The sequence below is a fragment of the Leptodactylus fuscus genome, chromosome 4 (genome assembly GCF_031893055.1).
Source record: "Leptodactylus fuscus isolate aLepFus1 chromosome 4, aLepFus1.hap2, whole genome shotgun sequence".
In the NCBI taxonomy this organism is placed as follows: Eukaryota; Metazoa; Chordata; class Amphibia; order Anura; family Leptodactylidae; genus Leptodactylus; species Leptodactylus fuscus.
The window spans coordinates 207281192-207296325 of NC_134268.1; the positions used below are offsets into that span (position 1 = coordinate 207281192).

The 15134-nt window shown below is 39.4% G+C and overlaps 1 protein-coding gene across 1 annotated transcript in view; it reads right to left on the reverse strand.

Moving 5' to 3' along the window:
* Positions 1–2516: 2516 nt before the first annotated feature.
* SLC39A12 (solute carrier family 39 member 12) overlaps positions 2517–15134 on the reverse strand; it is a 32845-nt gene continuing 20227 nt past the window's right edge. The window contains exons 8-12 of the mRNA XM_075271714.1: positions 8914–9021; positions 8546–8624; positions 6438–6596; positions 4738–4925; positions 2517–2846 (exon numbers count right to left, since the gene is read on the reverse strand). Coding sequence (XP_075127815.1) covers positions 2718–2846; positions 4738–4925; positions 6438–6596; positions 8546–8624; positions 8914–9021 — 663 coding nt within the window. The 3' untranslated portion in view covers positions 2517–2717. The remainder of the gene's footprint in view (positions 2847–4737; positions 4926–6437; positions 6597–8545; positions 8625–8913; positions 9022–15134) is intronic.

The window sequence follows — 15134 nt, forward strand, 5'->3', positions numbered from 1 at the left end:
CACTATGGGGGATAATACTGTGTGCAGGGGCCACTATGCGGCATAATAGTGTGTGCAGGGGCCACTATGGGGCATAATAGTGTGTGCAGGGGCCACTATGGGGCATAATAGTGTGTGTAGGAATGCCAGTGGGGGTGGGTCGGTGGGGTCTTTGGAAGGGGTGTTGGTCAGGGAGAGATTGGGGGGCCCATGTCAAAAGTTTGCCATGAAACCCCGCCATTCTTAGTTACGCGACTGAGTAGTAAGTGTTTAGGATCCAGCTGTAGGATATATGGCCACGTAGTACATTGTAGTCATGTCCTTATTAGTCAGACTGAGCTGGACTACAAGAAGCCAGAGATAAGCCGTCCAGCCTTCTGTACATGCTCAGCTATTCCTAAAACTCCTAACATAGACACATATCACAGTAATACATAGGGCCCGTGTTGGTATCTCATGCTACCCGTGAGAGGACAATATACAGGAAATTCTCGCAAACCCACCTCAAGACAAACCATGTTGAAGTGAAGGAATCAGAGCGATGAGAGCGCCACAATCAGACGTACCGCCACATGTACACGTAAAAAGCCGTACTATAGCATCCAAGCTCATATCTTCGGTTGTATCTAGGACGCCGTAGTCTTCTTGGCACAGGCACATGGCTCTTCTTTGATCTTGGGTTTTCTTGCTGGCCTGACGTCCTCTCCAGCAAATATTTATGTGGTCGCTCCTCTGTGTTATGTGTTAAAAATAAATCTGAGCTTTTAAAATAATGTCCGAAAAAGAAATAAAGCAGAATTTATGGTCTGAATCTAAATACATAGCGTGGATCCATTTATAACTACATTTACTGTATAGGGAGTCATATAAGGCAAAGGAGGGGATTTGGGAGCTTGGAGAACATAGTGAATGTACATGATGTCTCCAGTGATATCTTATGAGATATCTGGAACAAGGCAGTATATCTATGCAGTTTAGTCACTACTGTATTCACATTTAGCTGTGCTGCTCACTAGTGCTACAGACTGTAGTGGTGAGTGTCGGTACTGCAGCGTTGCCACATTGAAGTTGACTGGGTGAAAGTGAACATTGACCAGGTTAGGGGGTCTGAAAAATGGGAGACCCTTGGGAGTTAACATGTCTGGGCTAGACATTCTTGATTCCAGCCCTAGGCATCACTTTGTATGCAGCTGTCCCCCTTTGGGTGGGCTCTGTGTGGGGGTCTATAGATGACAAATAGATTTTAGTGTAGACCGCTCTTCTGCAAAGCCTTGGTCCCCTATATTTTACCCTGGAGACCCTAGCATCCTGTAATATTGTGCCCATAGCAGATAAAGTCTTCCCTTTTAATGTTTCTCTGATTTCAGAGACAAATCCTGTAGAGCAATTGTCAGATATCCCAGAATATTTTACTCTGCAGTTACATTAAAAGTGAAATTGACGTGTGACAGATACACAAAGACATGAAGTACATGTGACTCACCAGATATAGTAATGTCTTTGTTGGGTACATATAGATAGATAGATAGATAGATAGATAGATAGATAGATAGATAGATAGGAGATAGATAGATAGGAGATAGATAGTAGATAGATAGATAGATAGATAGATAGGAGATAGATAGATAGATAGATAGATAGATAGATAGATAGATAGGAGATAGATAGATAGATAGATAGATAGATAGGAGATAGATAGTAGATAGATAGATAGATAGATAGATAGATAGATAGGAGATAGATAGATAGATATATAGATAGATAGGAGATAGATAGATAGATAGATAGATAGATAGATAGATAGATAGATAGATAGATAGATATGAAATAGAATAGATAGAATGATAAAAGACATAAATGTATCAATGGATGGATGGATGGATACATAGATAAATAGATGGATAGATAGATAGATAGATAGATAAATAGATGGATAGATAGATAGATAGATAGAATAGATAGATAGAATGACAGAAGAAATAAATATATCATAGAGATAGAGTAAAAGAAGAAAACATAATAGATTGATCATAGATTGCAGATAATAACAATTTATAAATAGTAGATAGATGATAGACAGATAGATAATTTGAACATCAAAGATAGAAATTAGACAGAATGATAAAAGCTTAATTTTTTATTTAGATAGAAGATAGATATAAATTAAATAGCAAAATAGACAGATACTAGAAAGATATATATATATATATATATATATATATATATATATATATATATATATAGATAGATAGATAGATAGATAGATAGATAGATAGATAGATATAGATAGACAGACATAAAAGATACATAGATAAATAATGTGGATAGATATTTGAGAAAATGATAGATATTAGTCAGAACGATAGATGCATAATTTTTGTTTAGCTAGAATATGGATAGATAGATAGATAGATAGATAGGAGATAGATAGATAGATAGATAGATAGATACTAGAAATGGATATTTATTTTCATTCATAATGCATCTAATTCCCAAACTGAATTCTGTTTTACAGTATATGAATGTCTTGTTGTAGTATTTTCACCAGTTTACATGAAATAATTTATTCCTTTAATCCCTGTATCTTCTATTTATATGTACAAATGATGACAATAGCGCTGGAGATAAGACGGACGCTGTAGATTATTATAGAACATTCTTTTAACACAAATGCAGAGACTCTCACTACATAGTCTGGTTGGAAAGAAAAGCAGTGTATTAAAACATCAGCATCAATGTTATAGTTTAATTTTATGTTCATATATTGCTAGTAGTAACAGGCACAGCCATCCCAGGAGCAGTCCTAGATTTTGCAGGAAAAACATCAGCCAGGGTCTCTGCGTCTGAATATGAGTCATTTCAGGTAACTGTAAGGAATGAGATAGACATGAATGACACATAAATATATATATACTGCAAAGGATTAGTTAAAGGTAACAGATCAGGGAATGAATAGATAGATAGATAGATAGATAGATAGATAGATAGATAGATGATAGATAGATAGATAGATAGATAGATAGATAGATAGATGATAGATAGATAGATAGATAGATAGATAGATAGATAGATGATAGATAGATAGATAGATAGATGATAGATAGATAGATAGATAGATAGATAGATAGATAGATAGATGAGTAGATAGACAGATCAGTAGATAATAGATAGATAGATAGATAGATAGATAGATAGATGAGTAGATAGACAGATCAGTGGATGATAGATAGATAGATAGATAAATAGATATATCAAAAGATAGATAGATCGATAGATAGATAGGAGATAGATAGATAGATAGATAGATAGATAGATAGGAGATAGATAAATAGATAGATAGATATGAGATAGATAGATATGAGATAGATAGATAGATAGATAGATAGGAGATAGATAGATAGATAGATAGATATAGATAGGAGATAGATAGATAGATAGATAGATAGATAGATAGATAGATGATAGATAGATAGAAAGATAGATAGATAGCATTAGTAGTTACAAGATAGGATAGATAGATAGATAGATAGATAGATAGATAGATAGATAGATAGGAGATAGATAGATAGATAGATAGATAGAAGAGATAGATAGATAGATAGATAGATAGATAGATAGATAGATAGATAGATAAATAGATAGATGATAGATATATAGATAGATAGATAGATAAATAATAGATAGATAGATACATAGATGATAGATAGATACATAGATGATAGATAGATAGTTGGATAGATAGATAGATAGATAGATAGATAGATAGATAGATAGCATTAATAGTGACAAGAAGTTCCATTGTATAGTATTTAAGCACTGAGGTGTGACTACTTTGTCTCCGTCTATCTCACTACACCAGGACTACTATAATGGAGCCGCACGAGTCTGATGTTCTAGAATGACACATGGCTGAGAATACATCTGACAATTATGATATTTCTGACATTCAAGTCTGAAGAAACAGTCCAGATGGGTTGACTCTGAATGTCATGATTTATGTGTCACTTCTGTCTTATGATAGATGTTTGGACGTTATCATCGAGATGAATCAGGAAAGGTCGGACTCATTGTGGAACCTTCCTGTGAGTTTCTATGGAGCATCGATGTCATGGTATTAAATGCCAGCCAACTTGAGTCAGTGAAGACTCCATGAGATCAGGTGAAGCCTTTGCATCGAGTCATCTTCAGTTGGCTGAGTGTAAGATGAGGTCTAGAACAAATCTGGGACTTATAATGTATTTGCATATTCTTTTCCCAGAATATTTAGCATGTATGATCTAATAAGCACCAGAGCATCACAAGGAGGCCTGAAAAGGCAATAGTCTACTTAAAGGGAGTCTAACACCTTTGTTATATATATCGTATATATTTTGTAGATTTGGAGAAGAACAACAAGGCAGTTGGTGCACTGGGGGCGGGGCTACAGCTCCTGTAGCACTGCACTTGCTGCTCAAGTAGGATGGGTGATGATATTATATCTGTGGGAGTAACAATTCCCCCTGAATGGGGGTGCACGGGTAGGAGATGGTAGGGGCCGTACTCCCAGGGCTGAAGGCCCGCCCACAGTGCACCAACTGCTGCATTTCCATACGACTTCAAAGTTGTTTCCCCCTAAATCTACAAAAATGACATATATGACAAAGGCCTGGTATTGATCACTGTATTGTGCGCTGTACATGGCAGTTCAATATGCCTATAATACACATCCCCTTTAAGTATCTAAACTGATAGCACCCTATAGAAATATACGTTACTTACCATTTCTACTAGTGACAGATACAAGAACATTCCTGCAGTGATAGCAAATATCCAGATCTGTACATCAGGGTTGGTTGACACTGACAGGCCAATGTAGAGACCTGCAAAGGCTGTTAATGCGCTGATAAAATTCATGAGGAAAGCGATTTTTGCTGTAAGTCCAGTATTCAGTAGCACAGCAAAATCCCCTGTAAGAGAAAAACAAGTTTTTTTTTTCCTGCTATTTATGACCATGATATAATTTATGTAACATTTCTAGCACTTTCCCCTCTGCAGTCTCCATTACTAATTCTTTGCTGTCTTATCCCTAGCGCATGGAGACTAGCTGCTATTGATGTGTCCAATAAATTTCACACAGAGAAGGGAAGAATTTGCTCTCACTCACTCAGAAGCCGCAACAGCACCGTATAGGATATCATATATAAGTCCTAACCAGCACTGATGTGAATAAAGCACTTGGGGTGAGATAGAAACTTTCTACTTAGTTTCTAAGCTGCAGCAGCACAGTATAGGATATAATAGATAAGTCCTAACCTGAACTGATGTGAATAAAGCGCTTTGGATGAGATAGAAACTTTCTCTTTAGTTTCTAAGCCACAGCAGCACGGTACAGGATATCATAGATAAGTCCTAACAAGCACTGATGTGAATAAAGCACTTGGGATGAGATAGAAACTTTCTATTTAGTGTCTTAGCCGCAGCAGCACGGTATAGGATATCATAGATAAGTCCTAAGAAGCACTGATGTGAAACAAGCACTTGGGATGAGATAGAAACTTTCTATTTGGTTTCTAAGACGCAGCAGCACCATATATTATGTCATATATAAGTCCTAACCTGCACTGGTGTGAATAAAGCACTTGGGATGAGATAGAAACTAAATAGAGTTTCTATCTCATCCCAAGTGCTTTATTCACACCAGTGCAGGTTAGGCCTTATATATGATATCCTATACGATACTGCTGTGGCTTTGAAACTAAAAAGAAAGTTTCTATCTCACCCCAAGTGCTTTATTCACACCAGTGCCGGTTAGGACTTATATATGATATCCTATACGGTGCTGCTGCGTCTTAGAAACTAAATAGAAAGTTTCTAAGCCGCAACAGCGCGGTATAGGATATCATAGATAAGTCCTAAGAAGCACTGATGTGAATAAAGCACTTGGGATGAGATAGAAACTTTCTATTTAGTTTCAGCAGCCTGTTTGTACCTGTGTCTCTCCTCTCTCTTTTGGGCATCCTTACAGTGTTGGCACTCCCTCTGAGTCCTCTTCTGGCCTCCTCAGTATCGCAGGCTTCAATGGTCACATGGGGTACTTTAACATCATGACGTCGGTGTGCCCCATGTGACCACTGAGGCATCAAAGCCCCAAAAAATCTACACTCTCTATGTCACTAGCTGTCCCTACATAAGTATATAAGTGGTGTAGACGAGATTTTGGTGGCAGTAGATGGTTTTCCCATCTCAGGACTTCTATCTATATCCATATAGACAGTCTGAAAATTCGCCATATTTATTACAGTGGCTGATACATGTCGCTGTAAACAATCTAACCCCATCCTATGTACTAACTGGCTACGGAGCCAAGACACTTTTGCACTTTAAGCCCCTCCCCTATGTCAGGGAAAAATATGGCATAAGGTATATACATATATTGATAACATAACATACAATACCTGTCAGCGGTTTGCCATACGTACCCATTTCGTGTGGGATTTCATGACATAGAATGGCGATTGTTGTCGCCACACCGGTTTCCGTCGAGGATGAAAATGCCGATCCTATTACCATACCATCAGCAAAGTTATGCAGACTGTCTCCGACCAAGATCATGATGGCTAACAAGGTTATTCCGTTATCTAAGAAAGAAGGGGAGTAGTGTGATGGCGCCTCATCTTTGGCATTATGTTACTTAAGTCTATTATAGGATTGTTTTGCACTAGCCATGTGGCATTTCGCTTGCCCACACATGACATGGCTGCGGCCCACACTATGTAACAGGCAGCAGAATAGCGGTATATAAAGTGCAGGTACAACCCGGGAATTAGTGTAAGACCATGCGCTGTGGCTGCACCCTGCATAGACACCCTCATACTGGGTTTCAATTTTCTAATTTTTTAAGGTCCTTCAAGGGGTTGTCCCATTGCACAGAACACAGGATAAGTGTCCGATAGCGGGGGGTCTGACTGCTGGGTTCCCTTAGTAATCAGGAAATGGGGGACCAAAAGTATAATAGTCCTGACAGCCCCATAGAAGTGAATGGAGCACCGGTTGCGGATACATCCTGGTGCTCCACTCACAAGGAGGTCCTAGAGGGACTTTCAATCCTCCATCTTCCTGATCACTGAGGCATCTGGTCATTGGGGCCCCATCAATCGGACGCCTTTAATTATATTTATATTTCACGAATCTTTATAGAGGTCACTCAGAACTTTGATTTTTTAAAAATTTTTAGCCCCCCTTTTTTGCTCACAATTATCTCTTTAATATCTTTAATATCTCTTTAATATCTCTATAATAGTGAACAGTCAAGTGGGCAGTCTCTAGGGCCGAGTGTCCATAACTGAGCTGGTGTTTCCTTGGTATTGGACAGATGTGTCCACCTACTTGACAGTTGAAACCAAAATAAAACATAGAAGGGTTTGTTTTTTTGTGGGATGAGTTCAATTTTTCAATGGCACCATTTGGGGGGGGTGGGGAGTTACATATCACTTAATAATTAACCTTTATTTTTTTTAACTTTTTTTCAGGGGGGGAACAGGGAATACCTTAGCAATTCTGAGAAAAAAAAAAATAAAAAAAAAAAAAAAATATATATATATATATATATATATATATATATATATATATATTCTGTGTGCAGACTACAGGGGGTTTCAGTTTAACAATGCTCTAGCATGCACTAAGCTCTTTAGCTCCCCCTAGTGGTGCTAACATCAGTTTTGGTATAAGCTGTGCCTTAAAAGGTTGCAAATCGTGTCCAATTTACACAAAAATTTGCATCTTTCCGCACCCATATTTTTAGAATGTCAATATTTATGGTCTAAAATTTTCTATAAATGTACGTCATGGGTTTCAAAGATTTCATTTTCTGACTTTTGCTCATTCCAATATGTACGGAAATGATTAAGAGGCATGATATAATACATTTGGTATAAATCCCTCCAACTATCTTTTCTTAGCCTGAAATTCTAGTAAACTAGGGCAGATGTCTACACCTATATAACAAGTACTTATTTTTTTTCAATTTGTTGGCTTTTGATTCCACCAATGAGGTTACCGGCTCCACTACATGACGTGCGCCCTGCACCAAGATAGTGCCAGTGATAGTATTGTTGTACTGGTTCTATCTCTGAGTATTGGTTCTATCTCTTATATGGTTTCTTCTGAATCTTAGACTCGCTCTACCAGTATCTTCCCCTTACATATTGGTAAGACCTTTGGTTTTTCAAACTTCCTCAGAGGAGTAACTTGGATCTCCTGGGTCCCAATGCTAAATCTGTAATGGGGCCCCTACTTACATCTGCCATAAAGAATAGTTGTATTTATACAGCAGAGGGACCTTGGAGGACTCGGCAGTGACGGCCACTACTAATCTCCCAATAGTTATTCCCCTGCTAGCACCACTTTTTCCTTTTTGTAATTTTTGCCCCATTATTTGGCACCAGTTGGTGCGCCCTTTGTCTGTCCTACCCGGATACTATCACTCAAGTCTGTTCTGTGCCAATGTGTCAGATAGAATGCTATAATGTCACGTTTTTTCCTATCATAGGATATCATTCAATATTTTTGTCTACTGAGTACTTACGTTTCTTCCTAACTCGGAGGTTGACTGGAGTAATGTCTGCTATGGCGCCCTCTGCTGGTTCACAGTCTTCTGGACTCCTCTAAAAAAATAATTACTGTATGTGAAAACAATATTATTTTTTGTTTTTAATCTGTACTAATAGGTGATATATATATATATATATATATATATATATATATATATATATATATTTATGTTAATTGCAAAGTAATGTGATTGTAGCATGCAAACAAACTGGACAAACTCGGTGACCTTTGTCAGAAATATACAACACAATATGACATACAAGCTATATACGCACACAGTACAGTATACAGCACACACCCAGACACCCATATTATGTGACCCCTTCATATGTCACGACCTACCAGCTGTATAGTAGATGTTGATTTGGCTTTCCTTGACTGGTCATTCAGGTGAGATTCCAGTGGTAGGTCATGGGAGTGCGTCAGGTGACCATTCACTAGTGATAGGCCCTGCACGGAATACAGGAATATTGTAAGAATATTGTGTAATATGGGATCAGTCATTGGTGCAGTAATAGGGAGAAAACTTACCAGATCAGATTTAGTAAGCAAAAAGAAATATATAGTATTGTTATCGAATGTGAAAGATACTTGGTGAAAAATCTGCTCCATCTTTTCTCTTACCATGTGCCGTACACACCAAACATTAGCGTTTTTTTTTAATACCAAATATTATGTTTCTTTAGTTATTCTTTTAGATACATTGGAGTAATTATGTTGTAAAAGTGAACACAGCATATCGTTTCATATCCTTTTATATTTTTTCATATTCTCTAATTTCTAAGTTTAATAACAACAAAGAAAAGCAACAAATGTAACACACTAAAAAAACAAACAAAACATCTAATACCCTGGAAATGATCTAAGAAAATCTGGTCCTTATATTGGCTGCATTTCCCAGTCTGAAACTAGGACTGCTTACATTATGTTGATCTATAATACTACTAGTATTTGGTCAGATTTCTTGGCCTGGACCTAGTCAGGTGCAGGGACTCGCGATCTGTACTGTTGGGAGTCCCTGCACTCACATGGCTCTAATGTCCTGTAGGGCTGCTGAGAAGCAGGGACTCCTTGCATCATAGTGATCTATAACATTTCTTGGCCTGGACCTAGTCAGGTGTGGGGACTCTTTACATGTTAGCAATCTATAATGTTGGGAGTCCCTGCATCCTCATGGCTCTACTGTCCTGTAGGGTTGCAGAGAAGCAGGGACTCCTTGCATCATAGTGATCTATAATGTTGGGAGTCCCTGCTAGATTGCTAACATGCAAAGAGTCCCTGCTTCTCTGCAATCCTACAGGACAGTAGAGACATGAGGATGCAGGGACTCCCAACATTATAGATCACTATGATGCAAAGAGTCCCTGCTTCTCTGCAACCCTACAGGACAGTAGAGACATGAGGATGCAGGGACTCCCAACATTATAGATCACTATGATGCAAAGAGTCCCTGCTTCTCTGCAACCCTACAGGACAGTAGAGACATGAGGATGCAGGGACTCCCAACATTATAGATCACTATGATGCAAGGAGTCCCTGCTTCTCTGCAACCCTACAGGACAGTAGAGACATGAGGATGCAGGGACTCCCAACATTATAGATCACTATGATGCAAGGAGTCCCTGCTTCTCTGCAACCCTACAGGACAGTAGAGACATGAGGATGCAGGGACTCCCAACATTATAGATCACTATGATGCAAAGAGTCCCTGCTTCTCTGCAACCCTACAGGACAGTAGAGACATGAGGATGCAGGGACTCCCAACATTATAGATCACTATGATGCAAAGAGTCCCTGCTTCTCAGCAGCCCTACAAGACAGTAGAGCCATGAGAATGCAGGGACTCCCAACATTATAGATCACTATGATGCAAGGAGTCCCTGCTTCTCTGCAACCCTACAGGACAGTAGAGCCATGAGGATGCAGGGACTCCCAACATTATAGATTGCTAACATGTAAAGAGTCCCCACACCTGACTAGGTCCAGGCCAAGAAATCTGGCCAATATAAGGACTGGATTTTAGGACAGCTCTGTGTTGCCCTATGTAGCCTAATACACTATATTCTATAATTTTTTCCTTATTCTATGATAACCTGACTTGTTTTATATTTCAGCAGGCGCTGCTTGAAGATAAATGCAGAGTTGAGGAATTTTACTGTGCAGAAATGTTTATATGCAGAATCTCGAATTTATACAAACCACAAGAGCCCTCAATTACGAGTAAGCCACCACTTTTGTATGAAGTCCTCCTGCGGCTTAATGTTCCATTACACTTCTATTTCTGATGGTAGAATGATGTAAAAATAGTTCTGATCAGATTGATAGACCTGCTTTACTCCGCACATTAATAGGTGGAGCGTTCCACAATGGAGACCAGTTATCACGCCGGCTTTAAATAGAAGCTACACATCAAAAGCACAAATTCCTGGGCTCTATACGTAAACAGCTTCAGGTTCTTGTGATGAGGAGCAGACTGAATACACTTGTTTATGCTGAGCAAAGTTCTTCAAGTTGAGTCAGACCAGATGCCATGAAGTGCTCCACTGACTGGGAACAGTAGACAAAAACATGTCAATTGGCTGGTATTTCACCAAGTTCCTTGACAAGTGCCAACTATGTTTCACATTTTGATGAAAGCGTAATAGATCATGGATTATATAAAAATTGGTTATTTTATGTCATTTTGCAAGTTATAGGACACCATATATCGCCAACTAGGGCTGTGACCCTACTGTGGTATAATACTGTAGATTATTGGATTACATGGATATTTTGCATTAGATTTTTGCTGATAACCTGTTCTGCTCGCGGTGGACAGAATCCGTCTTCATCCCTCTGGTAGCTGCTAATATAATCTCTTCTTACTTCCCATCTGAAGAAAACTTCTCATCTACAGTATACCGCCATGTTCATTTCCTTACAAGCAGTGCAGAAAGCTATTTCTATTGGTTGCATTACCATAAACAGGGGCCATATAGTAAAAGTGTCATACATAGATGGGCCAGGAACACCAGAGTGAGAGATGGTATTTGGAACTGTGTAACCTGGCATATAGAGGGGAACCACGTTGGAGATTCACCTCTTTGGTATAATGCACTGTGGAGCATTATATTGTGTGGGGGCTCTGGACTGGCAAATATACTGGGTGGGGCCAATGTGAAGCATTATATTGTGGTGGAAGGCAGGCTCTGGGGAGCATATTATAATCTGTGGGGGCTATGAGGAGCATATTATACTGTGAGGGGGATCTGGAGAGCATATTATACTGTGTGGGGGCTCTGGGGAGCATATTATACTGTGTGGGGGCTATGGGGAGCATATTATAATGTGTGGGGGCTATGGGGAGGATATTATACTGTGTGGGGGATCTGGGGAGCATATTATACTGTGTCGGGGCTCTGGGGAGCATATTATGCTGTGTGGGACCATTGTGGAGCATTATACTGGGGGGGGGGTGCAAAGCATATTATACAGTGTGGGGTTTCTGGGGAGTATACTATAATAAACTGTGTGGAGACTGTGGAACATTATACTGTGTGGAGACGCTGTGAAGCATCACACTGGAGGAACAATGTAGAGAATATTATAATGTGTGAGGCTTCTGGGGAGTATATTATACTGTGTGGGGGCTGTGGGGAGCATATTATAATGTGTGGGGGCTCTGGGGAGCATATTATAATGTGTGTGGGCTCTGGGGAGCATATTATAATGTGTGGGACCACTGTGAAGCATTATACGGGGGGGGGGGGGGGGACGTGGACTGTGCAGAGCATATTATACAGTGTGGGGTTTCCGGGGAATATACTATAATAAACTTTGTGGAGACTCTGTGGAACATCATACTGTGTGGAGACACTGTGAAGCATCATAATGGAGGAACAATGTGGAGAATATTGTGTGGGGCTTCTGGGGAGTATATTATACTGTGTGGAGATACTGACAAGCATTATATTGGGGGCCACTGTGGAGCATATTATACTGTGTAGGGGCACTGTGGGAAGCCTATTAAACTATGTGGGACCAATGTGAAGCATTATTTCACTGTGGGGAGCTTATTATACTGTTTGGGGCTGATAGGGAGTATATTATACTGTGTGAGACCACTGTGGGGCAGGAAACTGTGTGAAGCCACTATGGAGCATTATATACCATGTGGAGCAACTGTGGGAGGTTCATTGGAGCATTTTATACTGAGGAGTATTATATACCATGTGAAGCATTATAATGTGGGGAGGGGGGCTCAAAATTCCTGATGGCAGCCCTGTGTGCTATGTGTCTATCACAGCTCCTTCAATAAAATCCTGCACCTATGTCTAGTGTTTCCTGGTGTTGTCATTCCCCATACAGTCCTGTGCATGAACTGGACATGAAGCTATTGGGGCCTTCACAATACTATAGGGTATGACCATACTGGGAAAATACTATGTATATGTAATTTCTTTCATTTTAGCTAAGGTCCATATACCAACCAGTTTTTAAAGTACCAATATAGGCAGAAGATATTCTTTACCTTGGCACGTGGACCAGACAGTTCTCATGTCTTTTCTGAACAGCCATGGCCTTGGCAGTTCTTCAGTTTGGCAGGACGCCATTACTCAAATACATTACTATTTATTCTTTCTGTTCAAGACTTGGGACTGGAACTGTATACAGATAAGTTCCTGAAAAAGTACATCGTTGTGGGAATGCGAGCGGGTGGTCAGTTGTATAAAGAAGCTTCAGTAACTTTTATATTGCTCCCATACTTTCTTCTTTCTCGAACAAACTTATGTTTCGCGACTCACTTGTTTTATTATTTATAACAATATTACTTAAATCAGGTTTTCTTTATAAAAAATATATTTAGAATTTGTCAAGTTTTGGTGGTATTTGGTAAAAAATCTTAATATATTCCAGTTTTCTCATAGTGGCCACTAGAGCAGATGAAACAGCAAGGCCACGTGAACTGGGAAGAGCCATTCTAGTTGTGTAGAGCAAGGAAAAGGGACAATCACGTGAAGACGTCAACCATGGTGAGCAGGAGCCCAATGGACTAAGCACCCATATGCACGAATGTGTTGGTTGCCACTGCTGTAAGTCAGACTACAACAACCCACTTTGTGTCAACCTTGTCAGGAGTAACTGTATCGTCACATCTTCAGTACAGAGGAAAACCGAAGTGTTATACCTGGTGACTTGTGTCTGTATCTTTTCTCTGCTGGAGAAGCTCCAGGTGACCCCCAGTCAGAGGTAAAGATGGGTGAACATCCAAATATTTGTTTAATTTTGGGTTCAGGTTGCTTGGGTCCCTGATTTGTTTCAAGCTAAAAAAAGCTTGGATAGAACAGAAGTAAAAATATTATATTCTGGAGTGTCTTTAGAGATTGGGCCTTAGGCCTTGGCAATGACATGGGCACTTCGAGCACCATCCAAGAATATCATGGCACTCAGTGCACCCATGTCACCACTGGGGGCATGATTACACCGCGAGGAGGCTCAAAAGAGGTGAGGGAAGGTCAGCATACATATAATTTACCACAATGCATGTCACGGCGGCCATTTTAGTTTGTCAAAAACTGAACAATTTGGGATACTCAGGTTGAGCCCAGCTCTAGTCAGATTGAGGGGTGGCTTGTCAACCATGATGAGAATAGACTCAGCACTGGAAATAGGAGCACAATAATACCACTTGTGTGTCTGTGGCTGCTTGTCCTTTGTCTACTTTGTCTAGCTGGGGAAAATCTGGGCGTATAGAAAAATTCTATTTCTCATTCTTATATTAACCATGTTTTTAAAAAATTGTAAAAATCTTGCAATTCCAACACTTGCTACTAAGCCTAAAACACTCAGACTTCCTGTTTCTTATAGAATGACCATGGGCCATAAATACAATGCTCCTGGGCAGACCCTATGCATATGTATGGGAGAGTTTTCTAGGCATGCTCTTTGACTTGGGCAGAGGTCATTGCCTAGAGGGGCAGGAGATAAGCTTTGACATCACCTATTGTGACTAGTGGATTCTGTGTCTTATCTACATATACATGATCGCTATGATCGTCACTGTGCTGTAAGTGAGATCACTGCTGCAAAGAAATCTACAGGAAACAGGAAGTCTATTAAACGGCCTAGTGGTCAGTGACAGAACTGCAGGACTTTATCTTTTTAATATCGCATGGAAAAATTTTTAAAAACTTCACCTAAAATTCTTCAAAAATTTGTATAATTGAAAAATAAATAAAAACAATTCTGTATTTTGCCAATATATTAAGCCCATTTAAAGGCATGAGGCCACCCCTTTAATAGAGGAATTGTTGGAATTTTTTTAAATTTATGTCATTTAATTCTTGCGCTGGAGAATATTTATGCAGAAGTCGTCTCTACATTATGATAATTCATCTTTGTTTACTGCATTCTAGGTTACAGGAAGCTCAGAACAAAGCATTTTAGAATAATGTCATCCATCACGTCTTGTTTAGAAGCGCTGAAAGACCTCATGCCGGGTTAGTTAATATAACATAGAGCTAAGTACGCTCCATTGTTGGACTGTTAAGTGATTGCGACATGGAACAGCTCTGGAAATGTAA